The sequence below is a fragment of the Taurulus bubalis genome, assembly GCF_910589615.1.
Source record: "Taurulus bubalis genome assembly, chromosome: 18".
Lineage (NCBI taxonomy): Eukaryota > Metazoa > Chordata > Actinopteri > Perciformes > Cottidae > Taurulus > Taurulus bubalis.
The window spans coordinates 11,994,142-12,015,199 of NC_136606.1; the positions used below are offsets into that span (position 1 = coordinate 11,994,142).

A 21,058-nucleotide genomic window follows, 5' to 3' on the forward strand; every position below is an offset into this window, starting at 1 on the left:
TTTTACACTTTTACTTAAGTAAAAAGCTTGAGTTGATACTTCAACTTTTACAGAAGTATTTTTAAACCCTAGTATCTATACTTCTATTTGAGTATTGAATGTGAATACTTGTGACACCTCTGAGCATATTCTGCATCAATTATGTGCTTTAGGGAAAATGCCAAGTTTATAAATAACATTTTGTTGGGTTATTTTTTTCCCTTTGCTCTCTGTTTGTGTCTATAAAACCATAAAAATGAGTACTGCATACCTACGTCATGAGCTGAGGGCTTTGATCAGTAATTGAGCGGAGGATGACTCATCCTATTCATTTAGATTGCCCTACACTTTTACACAGGCTTTTTTCCTCATCAGATTGCCTCATACTGGATTTTCTGATGACATTACTTTGGGTGGGCTGCAGTGCAATTTTAGGTGTCAATTTAGCATGCTTTTATTTTTAACTCAACATGCAATCATCACAATACAGCACTGTTTTCCTGAGTTGTGACACAGGTGATTTGTTTAATCTGATATGCTGTAAACAGAGACCCAGAAGCAGAGCAGCCCACAAAATTCAGATTTGGTGCACACGTTTACGTCAGTGCCCTGCAGAAATACTCAAACAAACCCTCTGGTCCAGACCATACAGTGTTTCCATTCCTGGCCAAATGAATTAAAAATGACCCAAGATATTTAAATAGACAAAGTTTGACTCCTGAAACAGATGGTCTAGACTGCATTTAGATTTTTTTTTCTCTCTCACACGCAGGTTATTTGCCCTTGGCTTCTGTAATGTAAATGGATTAAGGCCTTTTATAGAAAAGAGGTTCCTGCTGTTTAATTCTGCTGCAATCTTTGCCAACCACACACCATACATGTAGCACTTGCCCTGTGCAATTGGGGACTTAGTGGTGTTGCAACCCCATGGTGCTCAATTTTATGAATCAGTCATGGTCAGTTTCACAGACCCGTGAGTGGGAAATGTAACGTGTCATTCTGGGAAAGAGAAAGGGAAAGACTGAGCTGCTACTGTTATACCATTTCTGAGTGGAGCTCAGAGTGTAAAACTATTATCCAGTTTATAGAGGAGGCTGCAGTGGAGCATAAAGTACATGGGTGACTGCGGCTTCGTGGTAGAGCAGGTCCATCCTTCAATCAGAGGTTCGGTGGTTCGATCCATGGCTCCGCTAGTTCACATTGATGTGACACTTAACCCCAAATTGCTCCTGTAGCTGTGCCTATGGTGTGTGAATGCTAGTTAATCCTGATGGGCAGGTGACACCTTGCATGGTAGCTCCTCCCATCAGTGTATGAATGGGTGAATGATGACATGTAGGGTGAAAGCGCTTTGAGTGGTCAGAAGACTAAAAAAGCGCTGTACAGTCGATTTAATGTTTAAAGACTCTTACACCACATGTCACTACTAAACTTTATTGAATTATGATACAACACAAGAAATATTTCTGCAAAAATATACCCCCAATCTTCATAAGGAATCTGTGATTAAATAGGTTAGAACAAAATGGCAAACTATAATATTAATATGGGATCATTTGTGACATGCAGGAATATATTAGAAACTTAAAATAGTACATAAAAAGTATCTGCAATTGCAGGCTGGCTGAGAAAAGCAAGCTAGCTTACAGTTGAAACAGTAATGATTGACACGCACATCAAAAGGCTTTCGACCAAACAAACACACATTCTTATTACAAATGTCAGATTTTCACACCAATCTTCGTTTTGCATTAACATGTTTTTTATGGGGGAAATTTGGACACATTCTCTTTTACTGTGCACACCCCTTATCAGGCTTTGCCAAAATGAAAAAGAGCTTTTCATTTTGCAGCAATTGTGGAGTTATATAGGGAGTGACCAGGATGAAGGCTGTGTTGGAACATGATGCTTTAGGCTGTGGCAGGCAACAGGAATGCTAGGTCAGCATATGTATCCTGCCCTTAACATATGGCCTGTCCACATTAGTACTTTATTACTTAACAACAGAGAAGAGGATGCAAATGCTACTAAGGCCGCTGCTGCATGACCCACGAGTCACCCAATGCAGGCAGTGACAGTATGCACAATATCAGCTTGGTCACTTAGATAAGAATGTGAAATACAACAAACAATATAAAATTGCCATCACACACTCGTCTTCTGTATGCTTCTTTGGGGTCTGTCGTTCTGTCCTTCATTCTGTGGATCTCCCTGGAGAGCACATAACAATCATTTAAATATCTATCAGATATATTATGTTTGTGTGCAGGAGAATAAGCACTATATATGATGACGAACCAGGACAGAGAAGGCCCCAGATCGGCCTGAATTCCTCTTGGGAGGCTCGGCCTTCACCTGTCTTCTTACTCTCGTCACCTAGAAGGGAAATCGCAGACAGAAGAGTGATGAGCATTTTCAAGTGCAAAACTGAAAGGACATTGCCAAAATGAGCCATTTCAACGACCGGATTATACCAGCGAGTAGACCAAAGTGAACCAATAAAACCAAGTAAGGTGGCCTTATAACTCTACATGCACATCCGGCCTCTTTGCCCCAGCTGTTCCTCTGCATGGGGGTTGCCATGGAGACTCACCTGTAGGGGGTTGGATTTCTTGTCGTTGCTAAGGAGGGAGAAGGAGCCGAGGCGGGATTTACGCTTGTTCTTTTTCTTACTCGCAGCTTGAACCAAGTGCCGCCTGGACCTATCAGCCTGAGAATCCATAGACATCGGGATTAGTATACACGTTGATACGTCCTGCACACACAATTGAGCTCTCTTTGAATTGTACTAGAATTTTGAAAAAAACATAAGCCCCATTTCAGATTTTTGAAGATTACCTCTCTCTAGATGCTCTTACGTGGTGCTTTTTTAAATACATTTTGTGAACAAATGATGTGGTTTCTGTGGCTCATTTCTGTACTTCAGCACATACAGATGATTCAGTATGACTAAAGCTCCACTGGAGCTTTGGCAGCAGCAGCAGCAGCCACCGCTTTAAACCAGTCCCCACCTTCCCCCACATTTGGCTTTTGCTCACTCTGACTCCTGTGTGACTAACAAGAAGTGGTTTACCTGGGCGAGAGTGTTAGGGAAGCCTTTGACGGAGACGGCCCCGGGCTGGCTGGAGTGGCTCATGTGGGTGGGACCCCTCCGATCCAACTGTCTCTTACGTCTGAACAAAACCTAGAAGGATGAGACGGTCACAACCACATCCACAGCCTCAGAGGGAAACCAAAACTTCTGCACCTCTTTCTGTGTGCGAGAGTGGAGGAGCACATTGTCCTTTGTCCTTTCCTGTCTTGCCCTGTCCTGCCCTGCTCTGTCCTGTCCTTGTCTCATGAAGGAAGGCAAACTCCAGCATTAAGAGATGGAAACTGCAAACTTATAATTGTCACTGGCTGCGCCATTTCCTGCATTTGTCATTGATTTCACAGAAACAAAGCACTGCTATTTATCCACTCGTTTTCCTAATAAATGGACTGTCACTTTGAGAAACAACAGGTTTCGGTGTGCCAATTAAAACTTTGTGGTAAATTTATAACGGTGCCACAGGCCCTTGACTCCATCAGTTAATTTCCCCCTGCCAATTGTGGGGGGGAAAAAATGATTTTGTCCAGTATTTTATAATGGCTTCCTACCCTTTCTCCTTTTTCCTCACAACGATGACACAGGGCATTTGTGCTGCCATTTAAAAAGTGCTTGTAGTGATTGCTGTTGACCTATATGTTGATGATTGCTTTAGTTTTCACATGAGCTTTGTGGAGTATTTTAGAATCAGCTGCGGCACAACAGCCGTTTAGTTCATTTGAGGGATAGTTGCAATATGCATTATGATTATGTTATACACATTGCTAGTGTGTGAGGGACTTCAGTAACTTATATTTAGCTTCAAGGGTTTCACTGCCAGAAAGCTTTGTCACAATTACATGATGTCACCATTTGTATCAGTAACGTAGTAATCTAATTATTCCGTTCGCTCAGATTAACATAATTATGTTATGTGTTCCTTTAATAAGAATGAACTCAGCCCACCACTGCCACCTCCCTCTTTCCACAGCACTTCATCCCCCTCTTCTTCCTGCCTCAACTTTCTAGTACACAGTAAATTTGTCAAAGTAAATTTTACTCAAATTGAAACAAAATTTACTCTAAAAAATATAACATTTGGTCCCAGTCTAAATAGAGTAAAATCTACTCTTGCCTCAGAGTTAATCATTTAGAGTATTTTTACTCTATTTAGTGTTCATATTTAACCCTACATGATGATATATTTAACTCTACATGATGATAATTTACTAGAATTGGATTCAACTCTATATAGAATTGGTTTCAACTCTATATAGAATTGATTCTACAGAGTTGGATTCAATTATATATTCTAACAAATAATTCTATATAGAATTTAATCTAATTTTATTTATAATTTAATCTAATTCTATATAGAATTTATTCCAATTCTTTATAGAATTTAAACTAATAATATTAGTTAAAATTATATATATAATTAGTTTAAATTACATATACTCCTTTAGAGGAAAATAATAGTAACTCCGGAAAGATTACTTCCCCGTTTTTCCTGTGTACCATGATGTCTTTTCTCTTATCTTATTTCTGCTGTGTCATTCCCATGACCGGGCAGCAGACTCTGTCAGAGTGAACCTGCTCTGAGCTGGAGGGCAGGAACTCAAGGATTCATACTTAAACAGTAACCTTGAGTAGTAGAGGAGTGAGTGGTGACACATACCAGTTCTTCAGTTAATGGTAGCGCCCTCTGCTGCTTCTGATCACCATACTGAGAAGAGGAAGAGGAGAGGATCAAGAGTCTGTTGATATTCACACACTGCAGCCTGATTCAATACATACAGACACTAGCTACTGATTGAAACGCTTATTATCTATTCATACATTTGTACCATTTAGTAGTCAGGTCCTTGATTAAGACATTGTGTGTGTATGTGTGTGTGTGTGTGTGTGTGTGTGTGTGTGTGTGTGTGTGTGTGTGTGTGTGTGTGTCTGTGTGTGTGTGTGTGTGTGTGTGTGTGTGTGTGTGTGTGTGTGTGTGTGTGTGTGTGTGTGTGTTTTAAGCAAAATGCAGCCTCTTAAAAACCTGCCACAATCCATCTGGATATCTGCTGTTGTGCACATTATGTGTTGACGAGTCCATGAATTACTAATTTACTAATTTAATCTATTCACTCACAAGTGACCTTTGTGGAAAACTCAAGTATACTGAACCAAATATAGCCTCTGAAAAGATGCTCCATCGGTTATTAGTTAGTCCCCGCCACAGTTGAAGCTCACAATTGTGTATTCTGTAATTACAACACAAATAACCGCTGCAGAAAAAAAACACATATGTGGCAGATCTCTCAGATGGAACAGAATTCCAAAACGAAAACTCTTTCATGTGTGGGTGAAAATCCTCCTCACTCCTCGCAGCTGTTGAATCCATTGTCCAGATGAGTGTGATTACTTTGGACAGAACATGGGGACTGTCCTCAGAAAAATGCTCACCACAAGTTTAAAGTAAAACAGCCGCTAGCCACATGAAAAGCCAAGAAGGGAGCTGAAAGATTTTGTTCCACAGAGATGTATATTTTTGGTGTGTTGGAATAATGGCTGTAAAAACCATTACAATGAGACTTTGTTTCTGTTAAGAAAAACAAATTATATGTCTCCACAGGTCAGGGTTAGACTGTACACGTCTACTACCATCCTCACACACTTGACCACTACTATCGTCACAGCCCCCTCTTTCCAGAGTGAACGTACATTCCAGCAGAGCTACTGTAGAAACACTGACCACACTTTGTCTGAGCGAAAACGAAGAAAATCAGTACACTACTGATTTTAGTACAAACTGATTATTGTTCCTTTCATGAAATATAGATTAAGGTGCACCCTAAATGATTTTCCTTATTACATATCTGCCAATCATATGTAGAACACGTCAGAAGCAGATGAGTTAGAGTCAACTGAGAAGGGGCTTGTACAAAAGAGAAAGAAATGCCTAAACCATTTTGTGAATTCACTGTAATTTTCAACAATTTTAAACTGTTCTCTTAAAATTAAAATCCAACTGACTTAGCATTAACATGAGAGAAGTAGCTCCGAGTCTCCCTGCCAGCTTGCATACCTAAAGAGCGTCCTTGTTGGAGAAAATGCTGATAATTCAGAATGTTTTCACTTTCATGTGAAAGAAGGGTTAGTTATTATATAGTTAGGTCCGGCAAACAACATTTAAATAGACTCAAACAGGCTGCACTTACCCCTGTAGTGTCACAACAGCACAGATGATGACTGATACATAATGAACACCTTTGGTTACCACTGTCCTTCCCTAACTATCACATCCATTAGAAGTGTGTCTCTTACCTGTGTGTCTGCGGTCTGTGCCCTGACACACAGCTCTCCCTGTGTTGCTCCTGAGCAGTCGAGGGCGTGTGACAGCAGGCTTGCCTGCAGGCAGAGCACGCACAGCCAGATAGTAAACCCCATGATCCAGGCAGGAACTCGAGTGTTTCCAGCCCCTGTCAGCTCCTTGCTTTATACTCTCGGCTCTGCTAATGGGGAACAGATGCAGGGGAACGAGAGGCCATGCCAGCTTCACGCAGACAAACAGCCCACCACAAGCCTGTGCTCTACGCCAGCCAGTGGCCTGCGGTCCTGCAGAAACATGTCAGACATCTTGAGGGGCCTCCCCTTTCAAAACTGCCTCCCCCTACCCCACTAACTCTACTCAAAGAGCAGGACATTTTCCACTTATGCCTGCATTGTAGCTCCTGCCAAAGTGTGTGTGTGTGTGTGTGTGTGTGTGTGCGCCTGTGTGTAAATTAGAGAGAGCACAGAGAGAGAGAGTGGAGAGAGAGAGAGAGGAAACGTGTGCTGTCAAACCTCTGTACATAACAACTGAAAAATTGGTGGTTTGGTTCTTGTAATGTCTTGAAGAAATACTGCATTATGCAGTGAATTAGGCTCCTGGCTCATTGGGGACGAATCCGTCTCCTTGTGCTTTCAAAATGTAAAGGTACAGTGGCAGTTTATACAGTTCTGGAATGATCTAAATACAGTAAGCCTTATATAATTACAGTAATTCTTCCTCAGAACCCATTCTCTGTGGAATATACAGCTATCAACACTGTCAATTCATCTTTCAGCTTGCAGACTTCCTTTGACTGAACATTGGCAAAGGATTGTCGGATATGGATAAAAAACATTTTAAGTCTATTGGGGGAAAGTACTCATGAAAAACTGGAAACCAACAACAGAAATGTACTGTGTTTGACTTAATTTTCCTCTTTAAATTGTACAGTATGTTTCACATTATCAGGACTGCCTGTTGAGGGGGTTATATATTCTACCTCTGTGGGAGTTTTTATGGCCTTTAAAACAGCACACCATAAAGAATGCATCGCCTGATGGGGGCATGTTATAGCTGAATAGGCGCCCTGTCTCAAGGTGTATTACAAGATGGAAAGAGTGAGTGGGAGCGAAAGAGACGGGAATCTAATGTCTTCAAGCCTCAGGCTCTGGGTCACAGAGGAATTGACTCCCGCAAGGATTGGGAAACATGCACTGCTGTGAAAGTTGTGTAAATTCAATAAGTTTGCTGTCCAAGACATGCCCATATATATATATCCCACTTCCCTGTCTAGCATATCAGTGAAATATTTGTCTTCTTACTCAATAAACTTGAAAAACATTGCGAAAGCATCTGTAATATCTTTGACATTCTCCCAGTGAGTCACAGTGTGTGGAGAAAGAAGAGTCGTTATTCACCTTCATCCCCATCTCCCCCCCCTTTATTTTTCTTCTGAGATATGTTCGACGTGTCGGAACTGTTGTTGCAAACTTCTCCCTCGAGGTTCAGCGAGACCACTGGCTAGACAGCAGGATAATGATGTGACGTGAAGGAGGGGATGTTTAGTCAGGAGACAAAGGAAGGGAATAGTCCAAAATGACCAATTCAGCAAACACTGCTTTACTTGGTAGCCAGCCCAAAAAAGGAGACTCAAGTCTTTGAATGGCTTTGAGTGGACAAACATGTCAGCCATTTTACTGTACAGACAGCTTCAGTCTCAGTCCTTACTGCACTTTAGTTTAACAAAACATTAGATGATGTCTTGTAAGACATGCTGAACTCATGTTACCAAGGATGCAAGTTTGTGTTAGCCTCTCACGAACCACAATGTGGCCGAGTGAAGAGACAGTAATCACAGCGAGGCAGAGTTATTTCATACCCCACATCCCAGTTATTCACTCCACACTTTCATTTTTAAAGAAACTTTTTGAATGCATCTCAAGGAGTTCACTGTATAAAATTGCCATGCAGAACTGCTGTCAGTATTCTCCCTCCCCTGCCTCCCTGTGGGGAAGTGTCATTCGTCATTCGGCTCCGGTTTGAGCTGCTGTCAATGTGTCCGAGGATCAAGCTCTATGCCGAGCAGCTGTTGACCTTGTGAAAATTGTCAACAGTCAGCTCTGACCATGGATGAGAAGACAGGTAATTTGTGACACATAAATACTTGCAGAAATGTGTTTGTGTCTGCGCGTGAGGGCAACAAAGCTGTTTGGCAGCAGCATGACAGATGAGAGAAAACAGGAAACGTGATTTAGGGAACAACATCTGGATTAGGGGACTTGACTCATAAAGTAATAGATGTTTTGGATTATGTCACTGAAACATCGACTCTCTTACTGCCCCATTTGTTAAAGGGTTGGTTCACCCAAATTACAGAGAAACTTGTTTCACTTAACTCTTATGGTATCTATTCATGTGGATAGTTTCGGTTTTGCTTGCCCAGATTTTGAGATGAAGATGACGCCTACACCCAATTACCATGGAGGTGAATGGAATTCTGTTGCTGGGCTGAAAACATTGGTTGAAACTATTTGAAGTTCGACATGATTGGGTCTTTCCAGACACATTGTCCCTTTTACTCTGTATAATCCACAGACCTTGCTGAGAACCGTTTTTTTCATAATTTCTTGTTCAGAAAATAGTCCTTGTGAAAATTATTACACAGTTACTCAGTTTGAGTTACCTTGAATTGCGCTGTTTCCCCCTGTTTCCAGTCTTCATGCAAAGCTAAGATAATTGGTTGCTAGCTTGATTGAGTGAAAAGACATGCGAGTCGTGTCAAGTGTTAGCAGCAAGCTAGCTAGCAAAATGCGTCTTCACGTCAATATGCCCCACTCGGCATAATGGCTTCTAATTGGGTCTTTCCGTTTACTTTGTAATCAATCACGACGCCTCTAAAATGTGCTTTGCATTTTGTCAGAACACACAAACTACAGAAAATCAATCTTTGATTTGGAGAAAGTTGTCTGTTCTCTCCATCACACAAACAATACTTGTGTTGGTTCTGAGTTCAATGCTTTATAGATCAATGCGACTGTGAATAAAACAAAACAATACAGCTCCCCTTTATAGCTCCGGGTTATGTATTTCCATAAACACTAAAGGAAATAATAGCCGATGTGAGAGGAGTTGCTTCACTCTTGGCTTGCTTCCAGATTAAATGAACCGCTGACATAACAGTCAATTAGCCTGCTTGTGCATCAAGGTGAAATTTGTCCTAGTCAGGACTCCATTTGGCAAACTAAACTTTCATGCTCCAAATAGCACTTCTAATCATGTCTCTGTGTTATTGTATGCCGATACCGTGTGTGTATTTGGCAGAAGGAGAGAATTTGTGTGTGTATGTCGGGTCATGTGACCTCTAGCTTAGAGATGAAATACTGGATCTCATTTCGCATTGGACACTTATAGGTCTGATTACAAATCAATACTTCTCTACAGCACATTGTCCTCTTCTTGTTCTATGCCGCTGCTTTGGTAACATCTTTGATAGGTGCAAGTGAAAGAAAGCAGCAAGGCTTTCAATTCTCTCATGAGGAAACAGCAGAGGAAGCCAAGGACGAGACTGAGGAAAAACAGTGTGGCGGTGCTGTGATTTGTGCGTTTGTCATTGAACAAAGAGGGATTATTGTCTTTGCCTCTTACATTTCACTTTCCGTTTATGTGTCCTTGGCTGTTGCAGCATTAGCACACAGAGGAGCGCTCATTTGACTCAAAGTGAATCCTAAATATATCATCACTGACTGACAGTATTTGTCTTTAATTTCACATCTGATGCCCGCCACTGAATTTCATTGAATACAAATCGCAGCCCTCATTCTCCCACACCAGGCAGATGAAATATGGCTTTATTCCAAACGCAGCCCTTTATATCAGTCTACAGAGAACCATAACTTATCAATTTAGACATCAAAGCTCCCAGGAAGAGAACACATTCAGTCTGTAGATAATCAATTAAATCACAAGTTACTGTGGCTGGGGGCTCTGTGGGGATGTAAATCTCGAGGGAGTCTATATCGTTGGAGGTTTTAAAAAAGTGGGAAATTTCTATCTTACTCCACAAAACAAGAAAGTAGGGCATGCTAAAACTTTTACTAGGTTACAGCCATTTTATTACTTTAAAATCTTTTTTAACAAACAGTCGCTATTTTCATCATGCACCCTCAATGTTTTTGGTAAATTTAGCTGATTGTCAGTGTCTTTCTCTTGTTCCATGAGTATGAATGGTTTCCAAATTCCTGTAGACGCTGTAGACAAGAACACGATCACAGGAAACTTTTTAAGGGCCCACAGGAACAAGTTATGTCCTCTTAGTTTCTTAAAACCATGGCTTTTTTTTCATGGTAACATGTGGATAAACATTATACGTATCCACATGTTACCGTTTCAGCTAAAAATGAGACAATTAATCTTTTATAAGAACGTATTGAACCAACAAAACAAATTCCACAGATGTAACAAACAAGCACCAATATGAAATGAAATATGTAGATCTGTTTGTTCAGAGCCAGCAGCATTCACTGATGTATTGAAACTAGCTCTCCCTGTATGCAGATCATTTTAATGGAACGTCTTGAAGCTCTCAAATGATCATTTTTTATTATTATTATTATAATTTTTTTTTTTTATTAGCCTTTATTTTACCAGGTCGGTCCCGTTGAGATACAATGATCTCTTTTCCAAGGGAAGCCTGGCCAAGATAGCAGCATATATATATATGTATATATATATGTATATATATATATATACATATATATATATACATATATATATGTATATATATATGTATATATATATATGTATATATATATATATATATATATATATATATATATATATATATATATATATATATATATATATATATATATATATATATATATATATATATATCAGTATATATCAGTCTGACGTGTATGCTGCTGTACGGACGTCTCCAGCTGCTGCCACACATGCATGTTTGCATACGTATCATAAGTGTACAGGCTGTTGTTGTTGGGTGGATATGGATCTTTATAACAACTTATTTTTCACTGTACAGTGTCTTTGAGAAGATGCATGACATCATTATTGTACTATTTGTGATATTGTATATATATATATGAGGGAGCAATGAATAAGTAAGAAAGTGCTCATTACCCCAGTTATTATCACAGCACACTGACCATTCAGCCGGAATACTAAACACTATATGATGAGAGAGTGTCAGACTTAGTGTGGGTCGTGCCCTCTCACTATCTCTCATTTATATCCCATCCTCTCTCTGCCCTGGTTACCATGGAAGCTAGGAGTTGGATTCAAACACTGCCACTGAGGGTTGAAGCCGTTGACGAGAGGAGGGAGCCGACAATGTCGGTATCTGGGTGAGACGAGGTGTGGACGGGCTCAGTCTGACGTGTATGCTGCTGTACGGACGTCTCCAGCTGCTGCCACACATGCATGTTTGCATACGTATCATAAGTGTACAGGCTGTTGTTGTTGGGTGGATATGGATCTTTATAACAACTTATTTTTCTCTGTGTGATGCAAAAAAAGGAACTGAAATGATCTTTTTGTCTGTGGGAACATGAATCTGAAATTATATTATTTGACTACTAAAAGGCTGTAAAACTGATTGGGTCTCTTTTGGTCCGATACTTGACAAATATTTTTGCGCTGAACTCAGGACTTCTTGCTACTAACTAAACTAAAATCTTGCGAGTCTTACGGTCCTTGATAATCAGCAGCAAATCAACTCGCTCCACAGAGTAGGAGAGCAATCATGTTCGCAGAATGAAACGGTCTCTTTAAATGTTTCTTGTTCATCATGCTAAATTTGACGCCTTACTGTGTAAGTATAAGATCTCATGATAATAATGTATTAACTATGCCCTTAATTGCATAGTATTATGTAGAATTGACATATATGGTATAGGGCTGTGTATTGAGAGTCTAGTGTTTATCATGATACCAGGGTTATAATTTAATATAACGTGATTTTAAAATCTGTGGGTTGTATCTTGACATGAGATTAAGGAGCAATGAGAGCCAGACATGCTTCAGTTGAGGGCCATGAACCCTAAACAATTGCTGAAAGATGAATGCTGATTGTCGCTGCGGGGAACTGCAGCGTTGGTGATAATTCTCTGTGACCTCTTTCACATTGCACATAGTAATTTGATCCATTGTTAACTTTGGTACATTTGATATTCAGAGCATTACTATAACAGCAAGAACATATTTGCTATGTAAATATATAGTGGAGTAATGTCTACCAGAGCAGAGAATGAAGTCCCTCTCCCTCTGTGTGTCTTGTTATCGCTTTGTCTCCATAGACGGGCCAGTCACTCGTGCTTTTAGTGCACGTTTGTGCATGTGAGCGCCTTTGCATCATGAAAGTGTGTGATAGCATGCAAATAAGTGGTTATGTATCTTTGAAAAAGAAGATAAAATGAGTTGAAAGCATTTAATAAAGTCAAAATTTCTTCAGATCTGCGGGTGCACTCTGAAATCATGATCATAGTCTGGACTAAGAAGCTCATTCACCGGTGGTTTGTGTTAACAAGTGTGCCTAAATCTGGGAGGCTAGCAACAAATACACCTCTTTAGTAAACAGAAAACTTGGCTGGAGAAAACTATTGGCAAGCCACATGGAAGTGGAGCGGCTGGCAAAATTACTCTCACTCATCCACATTTGTGAAATAAACACAGGAAAGGAGGGGAGTGCTGTGTGACTAATATAGTCTGGGAGGAGATTGACCAGACTGTCAATATGTTGTGGTTTCTAAACACTGGAAGGGAAACTAATTAGTTATGGGCTACTGGAGTACCAAAAGGAACATCTTTAAATGTGAGTGCCAATAGAAAGTTTTGCATTGTATATTAAAAACACAGTCAAATGGGATCTGGACAGAAAATATTCATACTCTGAGGAGCTTTGAAGATGCATGCCAGCGTTTCTCAGAGGAATATCGGACCTCTTGTTTTCCAGACACGTTTCTTTCCATAACCTGCCATGTTCATGCATTGACTTTTAGTTTGAGTTCAAATGCAAATCAGTCTTAATGAACATCTGCTCTGAAGGCATTTCGCAGCACCTGAGAAAACTGGCTCCATCCAGTACTAACCGTCACGGCTGAGTCGTGCGTGGTGTAACGAGGAGGTAGAGCAGTTGTTTTCCATTACGTGTGTGAGTTTCCTCAGCTTCTGCTTTGACTCATTACCCAACCCAGAGGACAATCAGCTCTTGTTTATTAGCTGTAATAGGGAAAATAACTTCATGAATCCTTTCCGCCACTGAAGCTTCATCCGCCCTTGGGATTTCTAAAAATGCATTTCTCAAGTGTAAAAATGACAAAAAGCCAAATCCATCGAACCATTTATCAAATGTTGGAAAAAATAAATAAACAGGCTTCTCTTTAATCCTCTCCCTTTATAATTGAATATCAATGCTTCCCCTTACTCCACACTGTGAATAACAGAACAATGCATGGAGTGAGTCAAAATGTTTGTTTGTTATTTGTGATGCTTTGTTTCCAACGCTGTGATGGCCACTTATGGGCAATTAGTCATGCTGAGTGGGCAGAGGCAAGAGGTCTCATCACTGACAAACACAAAGAACATACATGTTTAAAAGGAATATGCTGAGCAATTGCAGACTGAACAAGCCCTCAGCAGAAAGGGAAAATAGGTTGCTCATCTTGGCATTAGTAGATAGACAGCAGAGGACTTAACACACACATTATTGTTGGATTACAAGCAGGAGCTTTAATCCAAAATCAATACTCTGACCCTCAGGTCTTTGATATCTCAGGCCTTTAATCCTCTGATGGAAATTACTACAAATCATGTATTTTATTAATTGCTTCCCATTTATTGAGAAATAACTGAATATGCTTTATGTGCTCGTTAACATCTGCTTTATGGCCACTTGTAGTTTACAAGGCAATCCTATACAATTCTACTCAAGAGAGGTCAGTCCCTGCTGATGAAAGTTATGCTGTGTATGGCTTAACACATGCGTGTGAGCAGATTTTTCCAAATACATTACACTTAGTTATGCACAACTGAGCATTCACACACAGTTTAATCTGCAAATTGTCTGACTCTGAGGTAATAATAATAGTTCGAAGACAATTTGTGTGCAATGCCTTTTGGGATACAAAGAGTCTCAAAGAATACAGCGGTTGTGTGAGACAATACTATTGTTGGTCGCAAATTATCTGTCAGAAGTTGTCTCCATCTCAGAGGAAGTGGTACGGCCTTTGAAAGCTTCCCCCTGAGAATCAGTGTGTTAAAGGTGGAGACACAGGCAGGCTTATGTATGTAGGTCAATATAGATCATGGAGCAATGAAAAGAGACTGAATGTTGAGTGTCGCAAGTGCAAAAGTCTGTCTTCTTAGGTAAGTGCACCTGATGCACCTGCTGCCTGCTTAAACACACATACCACTGTGTTTTTATTACAGGAAATATGATCTCTGAGCACATTCAGGAACAGACTGAGATGTGTATAGTGCCCCTACATTTCCATATTTTCCTTATGGATATTATGACAATAGTTCGCAGAGAAACCAAATGGAAGGTTTCATTTTGGAGGACCCCTGGTGGCTGAGCTTTGCTTATAGCTTGTCAGTACCTGGCCCAGCGGGTACATATTTGAGTGCTAAGTATTTTCTGCCTGGGTGAAATTACAGTAACAAATTGTTGCCTTTCTAAAATAAATTTCCCTGACAAAACATTCTTAAATCATCTCTTACTGGCTGCTAACATACAGTTATGATTCATTGGCTATTTACATGGTTTTGAAGGCTGACATTTGGTTTAAGGACAAATTCATATATAGTGTGCAGTGAAGCCCTCAGAGAAACGGGACCGCAAATGCCAACATTCAGGCTGTGGAGCTGTAATCTGCCTCCAAACACACACAGAAACACTGAATGTCACTGCAGACAATACCCACCCACATACACATGTGCACACACAAACACTGCAACACCAGCATGTGACACGGATAGAAGGACCAGAATGCTTTGCTCTCTTAAGTCACTCTAAATATTCCAGTTTAGCCATCATAACTACAAGGCCGGCTTTGAGGGCTCCCATGCTCAGGAAATCTATCACACATTGCTGATACGTGTTAAGGCATGCCACTCTGACCTGCTGATTGCATTTTCACACGGTGGCTACTGGGGATGACTGCATGAATATTCCCTCTGTTCCCAGCTGCAAGCTTGATAGGATTATTAAAGTGTGCAAATGCACATACTCCCGTGTAACAAGCCAAATGCCCCAGGCCAAAATGTTCACATCACCCACTCTATGCAGCCTTTTCAGAAGTAAAGTTCAATGGATCAAGCCACAAAATGAATAAGAGATCGTACTTTTATTCACCTCAGATCTGCAGATGCTCTGCTGCCGTCGTACTCGGCAGCAGAGCATGAAGCACAAATACCGGTACTACTGGTGCATGAAGCCTTTAATAAGCTTTACTCAAACATGTATGTGACCAGCAGTTGCAGAAATGTCCTTGTGACCAGGGGATTGCTGATCTAAAACCCCAGCATGACCCCGCGCTCGACACCAGAGCCACTTAGTGACCTACAATAGAGGACTGGGGTTGTACTGGGAGTGTCCAAGTAAAGTTGCTCCATCCTGCTCTCTTCTGCCTCTCGTTCACCTGATTGACTTCGTAGTATTGTGCTACACCAGCAGCAGTGGTTGCATTTCAATGTGTTTGTTTGCCGTGCCTTAACTACATCTTGCAGACAAAGCGCTGAAAACAGCAGTTAAACAGGCCAGACATGTGTTATTTAAATCTCCAAGCAATGAGCGCCTGAATCATAATAAGCTCACTCTTTTATAAAGTGCACCACTGAACAACTGTTACGGGGTCATATTTACTCAAGTTAAAGATTTGAATAATCCCCGCCTGTGACTTTCTTACAATGATTGTCAAGACCATTTCTACACTAAGCTAATTATATGGACTAACAGTATATACAGTAGAATACCATTTCTATACATTTTAGCTGAAATTTGTCTCACTTAAATCTAAAAGCCAAGGTTTAGAAAAGTGCCAAGCCTAGAAATAAAAAAGGATTCTGATTCCTGACCATGCTACGTAGCTTTTATCATTCTTTGTTAATGCACAACAGTACATCCCAGTGTGTCTGCTTGAGGTTTAAGACCCAAAGACCTACTTCTCGTCCGAGGATGATATGCACAGGGTTGACCACACACAGGCTGGAGAGAGAGCACATATTAGAATGAAAAGTGATGCAATTCATCTTTGTGCCACTCTTTGTTGTGTAAAATTGAACACAGCATGTGTGTGAATGTCCCTACATGAACTGTGTGCTCTTTGGGCTTAAATATTTGCAGTACATTTGGTGTTTGTATTATATGTGTACATTGAAACTGTGTAATCTTAGGTATCTGATTCATCTCACAGAGACTCACTGCAGCAGCATTGTGACTGATTCTGTATGTATATCAAGGGTGTGACTCGAGTGAGGCACACAGGTCTCCAGCACTCAATCTATGATGACTCATGGAGGTGCTTTTTGAGTGAAAATAGGCTCTATTAATGAGAACATATGATTTAGAAAAGTTTGCCTCCCAGTGAGCCTATCTCTTGTAAAATGCAGCCCTAATTAGAATAAAAATAAAGAAAGCATCAGTCCAGCTTGATTTATAATCTCTATAAAGTAGCCTATTACTGCAATGTATCTTGTTAAAATATACCGTGTTGAGCAAGTACCACAGCCCAGAAAGTGTTTTTGCAAAGCACCACTGTCAGCGTTTTTCCCAGAAGTCTGTGCACTAATAAAGAGAATAAACAGCCCATGTTTCCCCTTCGCTCTGCCAGATAACTCGGGAAGACAGTGGGTTCTCAAGTGCATCTGCAAATATACGATAACAGTAAATGTAATAGTGCGACTATGTTAGTTTTTCATAGATAGCTGGATGGATTTAGAATGTATGCAGATTCTTAATTGCTATTTTAATTTCCAATAATTCCTCCTTTAGTACACTTTCATTCGTTTGTAATGCATTTAATGTACACATGCTTCACATGATCTCTTACTGAACTGAAATACGTCAAACAGATCATTAAAATAGTGAAGTGATTAAATTGTGTGATAACGGACCGAGACATGACAACCTGAGAGATAGATACTGGATTAATTGGGATGTTTTCATCTCTCTCGCCGGGGTTAATTGCACTGACTGGCTTTGTGAATGGAGCCAGCCAACACACTACCTCCTCCTACTCCTCTTCCTCCTCCCCCTCCTCCGCCTCCTCCTCCTCTATGAGCAACAGTGCCAAATTGGAAGCACAGGGTGCCCAGGTGCCTGCAAGAAGAAGAAGAAGAAGAAGAAGAAGAAGAAAAAAATAGGATTAGATATCAGATCAACCATGCAGGAAGAGAGACTCAAATATCTCTGATTTCCCTTGTCACCGTGAATACAGGAAGAATCAAGGTTGGGTGCCAATCCCTCACCTCGCTCGCCGTGCGCCCTCCCTCCTTCGTCCGTGTAATACAAACCTCGTGATCACCCATTCAGCAGTGCCTGCGTCTGCTGCTTTGGGGGGGAAAACAATAAGCCGAGTAGCAGAGGGGCAGGCAAGCCAAAAGTATCTGGGAGACAGGCAGGTGTCGCGGAAGTTTACACCTGCAGAGGCGCATCCCTCCGCCGCGTCTTTTTGTCATTATCTGGGATAACGTGAAAGAGACTGTAACTGGCGGTCATCCGGCACCCACTGATCCTGTGTAAGTGATTCTCCACATCAACTCACTGCGAATATAGGTGAACGTTAGCCCGATAAAAGGAGCAGGAACGAATGATTGAAACACGAGTCTCGGTGTCAGTTGGCTGCACTAGATGTGTGCGATTTTAGAGGCTCTGTTGCGCGCTTGCACCTTGGTATGAAAACGCACGTTTCAGTGAAATTCACCCTTTCAGTACCGTTTGCTGCAAGCTGTCCGATTCACTGTGCATATATTGATGTGTGTTTATGTATATGACAGTTGTCACCGCAGGATTTCACACAGATGTTATCGCGCAGTCTGCCACTGTGGCAGTCTGAATAAAACGCATATGTGCTGGTTTTAAATGAGGAAAGTGCGGCATTTTGTGCCGGCTGTGAGGTGGATATGATCAGGTGGATTTGCCTCACAGCTCCTCACAGTTCAGAGTGCTGAGAAGAAACTCAAACCAGATTCAGTAGGTGCAAAATGTGACTCATCTTTTCCGACAGGGACACTGGTTTAATTAGCAGAGGCTATTAGGAATGTCATGTTTTGCCTCAGAGCCATGGTTGCAGAAAACCCTTTAAACCAAAGGAATGCAAGCTGAAAAGCTTTACTTGGCAGCACCTTTTGAGTGGATGTACAGGTAGCTGAACTAGGCTCAGTGCAGTTAGTGTCTGTTTTGTTTTGTAGTGAACGCTGTCACTTGTTGACAATAACACTGGGTTATCTTTGGAAGCTCTTTCGGGAGACACCAGGAATACATTCACCCACATACGGGATAAATACGCCTGCTATTCTGAGCTATTCATTCAAGGGAAAACAGAGATCACTCAGCCAGAATTACAACCCATTCTTAGAGTTTGTGTAGTTCTCAACACTTTGCCACATGCACAGTGACTCAGAGGACGATTCAATTAGCATCAGTTTGGATTTTTAACACATTGGGTCACAATGTGTTTGCATGTATGCAAGTGTGTGAGTGTGTCTTCACAGATCAACCACAGCCTCCTCACCTTGCCAGCCTCCTCTCTTGTTCTGCATAGAGTGGTAATTAGCCAGGTAGCGATGGTTGTGTGACACAGCAGGTAGATGTCAAACAGTGACAAATGATCAAGGGCTCTTCCTCATTTTGAGCCTCCGGTGAGGATTTGAATGTTCCCACTGCCAGATGTGAGAGATGTGGTCTACCTGCCCTAATGAAGTTAAACAGCCACCAATGTTGTTTTATTAGCGTGCCCGAAGCTTTATTTGATGTGGCAGTATTCGTATCCACAGTGTTGGCTTGGGAAAAAGCAAAAGTGGTTAGTGTTTTTTGTGGAGAACAGCACATTTTAATTGTGACAATTCTGAGGGGAAGCTCAGGTGTCACTGCTAACATCAATGATGACTCACTGTGTGTACAAGTAAATCACGACAGTAAGTGAGCCAGCATGCTTAATATCAAGAAGAGCCTGAAACTGAAGCAGCTAAATTGAATTCAGTCATCATTCGTTTGATCATTTGCTTTTTCTACTGTCACATATCAGCAATAGAATAATATCATTATTATGTGTATGCACGATCTTCATTGTTGGAAGTACTGGATGCATTCTCATGCAACAGTTAGGGCCAACACTTTGATATTTAGTTTCCATTTTGAGTTAGGTATGTTACATTTATAGGTAAGATTCTAGATAGTTTTTTAACCACAAAATCCACATAGTCTCAATCTCGATTGCCTTTTAAATTCTCTGTGTGGTTTAATGTACTTGTGTACTGTATGTGTGAAAGGGTGTTTATGTGTTCAACAGCCTCACATGACATACATATCATTGATGCAGCTTTGACTTTTTCAAGACATTACTTTGTTTTTCTCCTGTCGCCTTCCCACATCCTCTGCAACCTTACAGGTTGCTTTAGTGGTGGCGAGGAGGGTTTTACAACTAATACAACTTAAAAAATGAATACTCATGCGTATTATCTATTGTATTTCATGCTGCCATTGCTTTATGAAGGCAATATAGGCCAATATTATGCACATTTTGCAACTTAAAAAGTATTTCCATGAACTAATTAATTTGCAGATGGCATGTGTAATCACTTACACTGCTCTTCCCTGAGGACGTTAAGTAGGAATATGGTTCCTTGGTTGATTGGCGATATTAAAGTAATGACTGCAGTGCTTTGCTTCTTATTTTAGAGCAAGTCGAATGGTGGAAAGGTTGAAGGAATAATAATTGTTATTTTGATATGCAGTATGTGTCCTAAACCAAAAGCCCAAACTGCTGTATCCTACTTTTCTTGTTGCTTGCCTTTTCTCTATGATGACTCCTCTTGATGTCACTTTGACAGATACTGGTTGTATCCTGGGGTTACAAAAACACCTTGTTTCTGCTGTCAGGTGGATGTAGGAAGACAAATGATCAAAGAGACAACGAAAGGCCGTCACACACACGAACAGAGCTTCGGTTTTGAAAGGAGTTACATTGAGCTATTCCCACATTTTCTCAAGCAAAGTGACGGATTTTATTTCCCTAATCACAAATGCATCACACACACTCAAATAAATAAGACTTTGAGGAGCTGTAAATGCCGATCTGCAAAGTCAGCTCACTGTATCCAACTTCAGTCCAAATAGTCATTTCCGTGAAGTCGTTCTTGATCTCCTTCCCTCTGGCTGTGACGAAACGCTGATCCAATGGAGAGTGTCTAAAACAAGCGGTTCATTTAGCGCTTGGCTGCACCTGCCCTTTTAGTGCTCCAACAGGGCCTTGTCCTCAGCTCCCCCATCCTCTGCTGACTAGACGGCAGCAGAGCCAAGTGCTCTGCAGCTCGGTGTAGGATGTGCTGTTTTATACGCGTTTGAGTGTCTTTGAGATGATTTAGTATCCATGTGATGTAGTTGATTGATGAATGCGGTGTTTCCTTTGAGGGAAAATGCAGGTTCCTCTTCCTTCTGAGAGATTCATCAGTATGACCTATTTTCCCCACTGAAGTTATTA

General features: G+C 40.9%; 1 protein-coding gene across 1 annotated transcript; it reads right to left on the reverse strand.

Moving 5' to 3' along the window:
* Positions 1-1,399: 1,399 nt before the first annotated feature.
* Positions 1,400-6,478, reverse strand: LOC306750796 (uncharacterized protein; the record flags this gene model as incomplete). The annotated part of the gene is made up of 6 exons (XM_079234270.1): positions 1,400-2,190; positions 2,278-2,355; positions 2,573-2,689; positions 3,053-3,163; positions 4,725-4,772; positions 6,356-6,478. 6 exons carry the CDS (start codon positions 6,476-6,478, stop codon positions 2,125-2,127), a joined length of 543 nt encoding a protein of 180 aa, XP_079090396.1. The 3' UTR covers positions 1,400-2,124.
* Between the last annotated feature and the right edge of the window lie 14,580 nt (positions 6,479-21,058).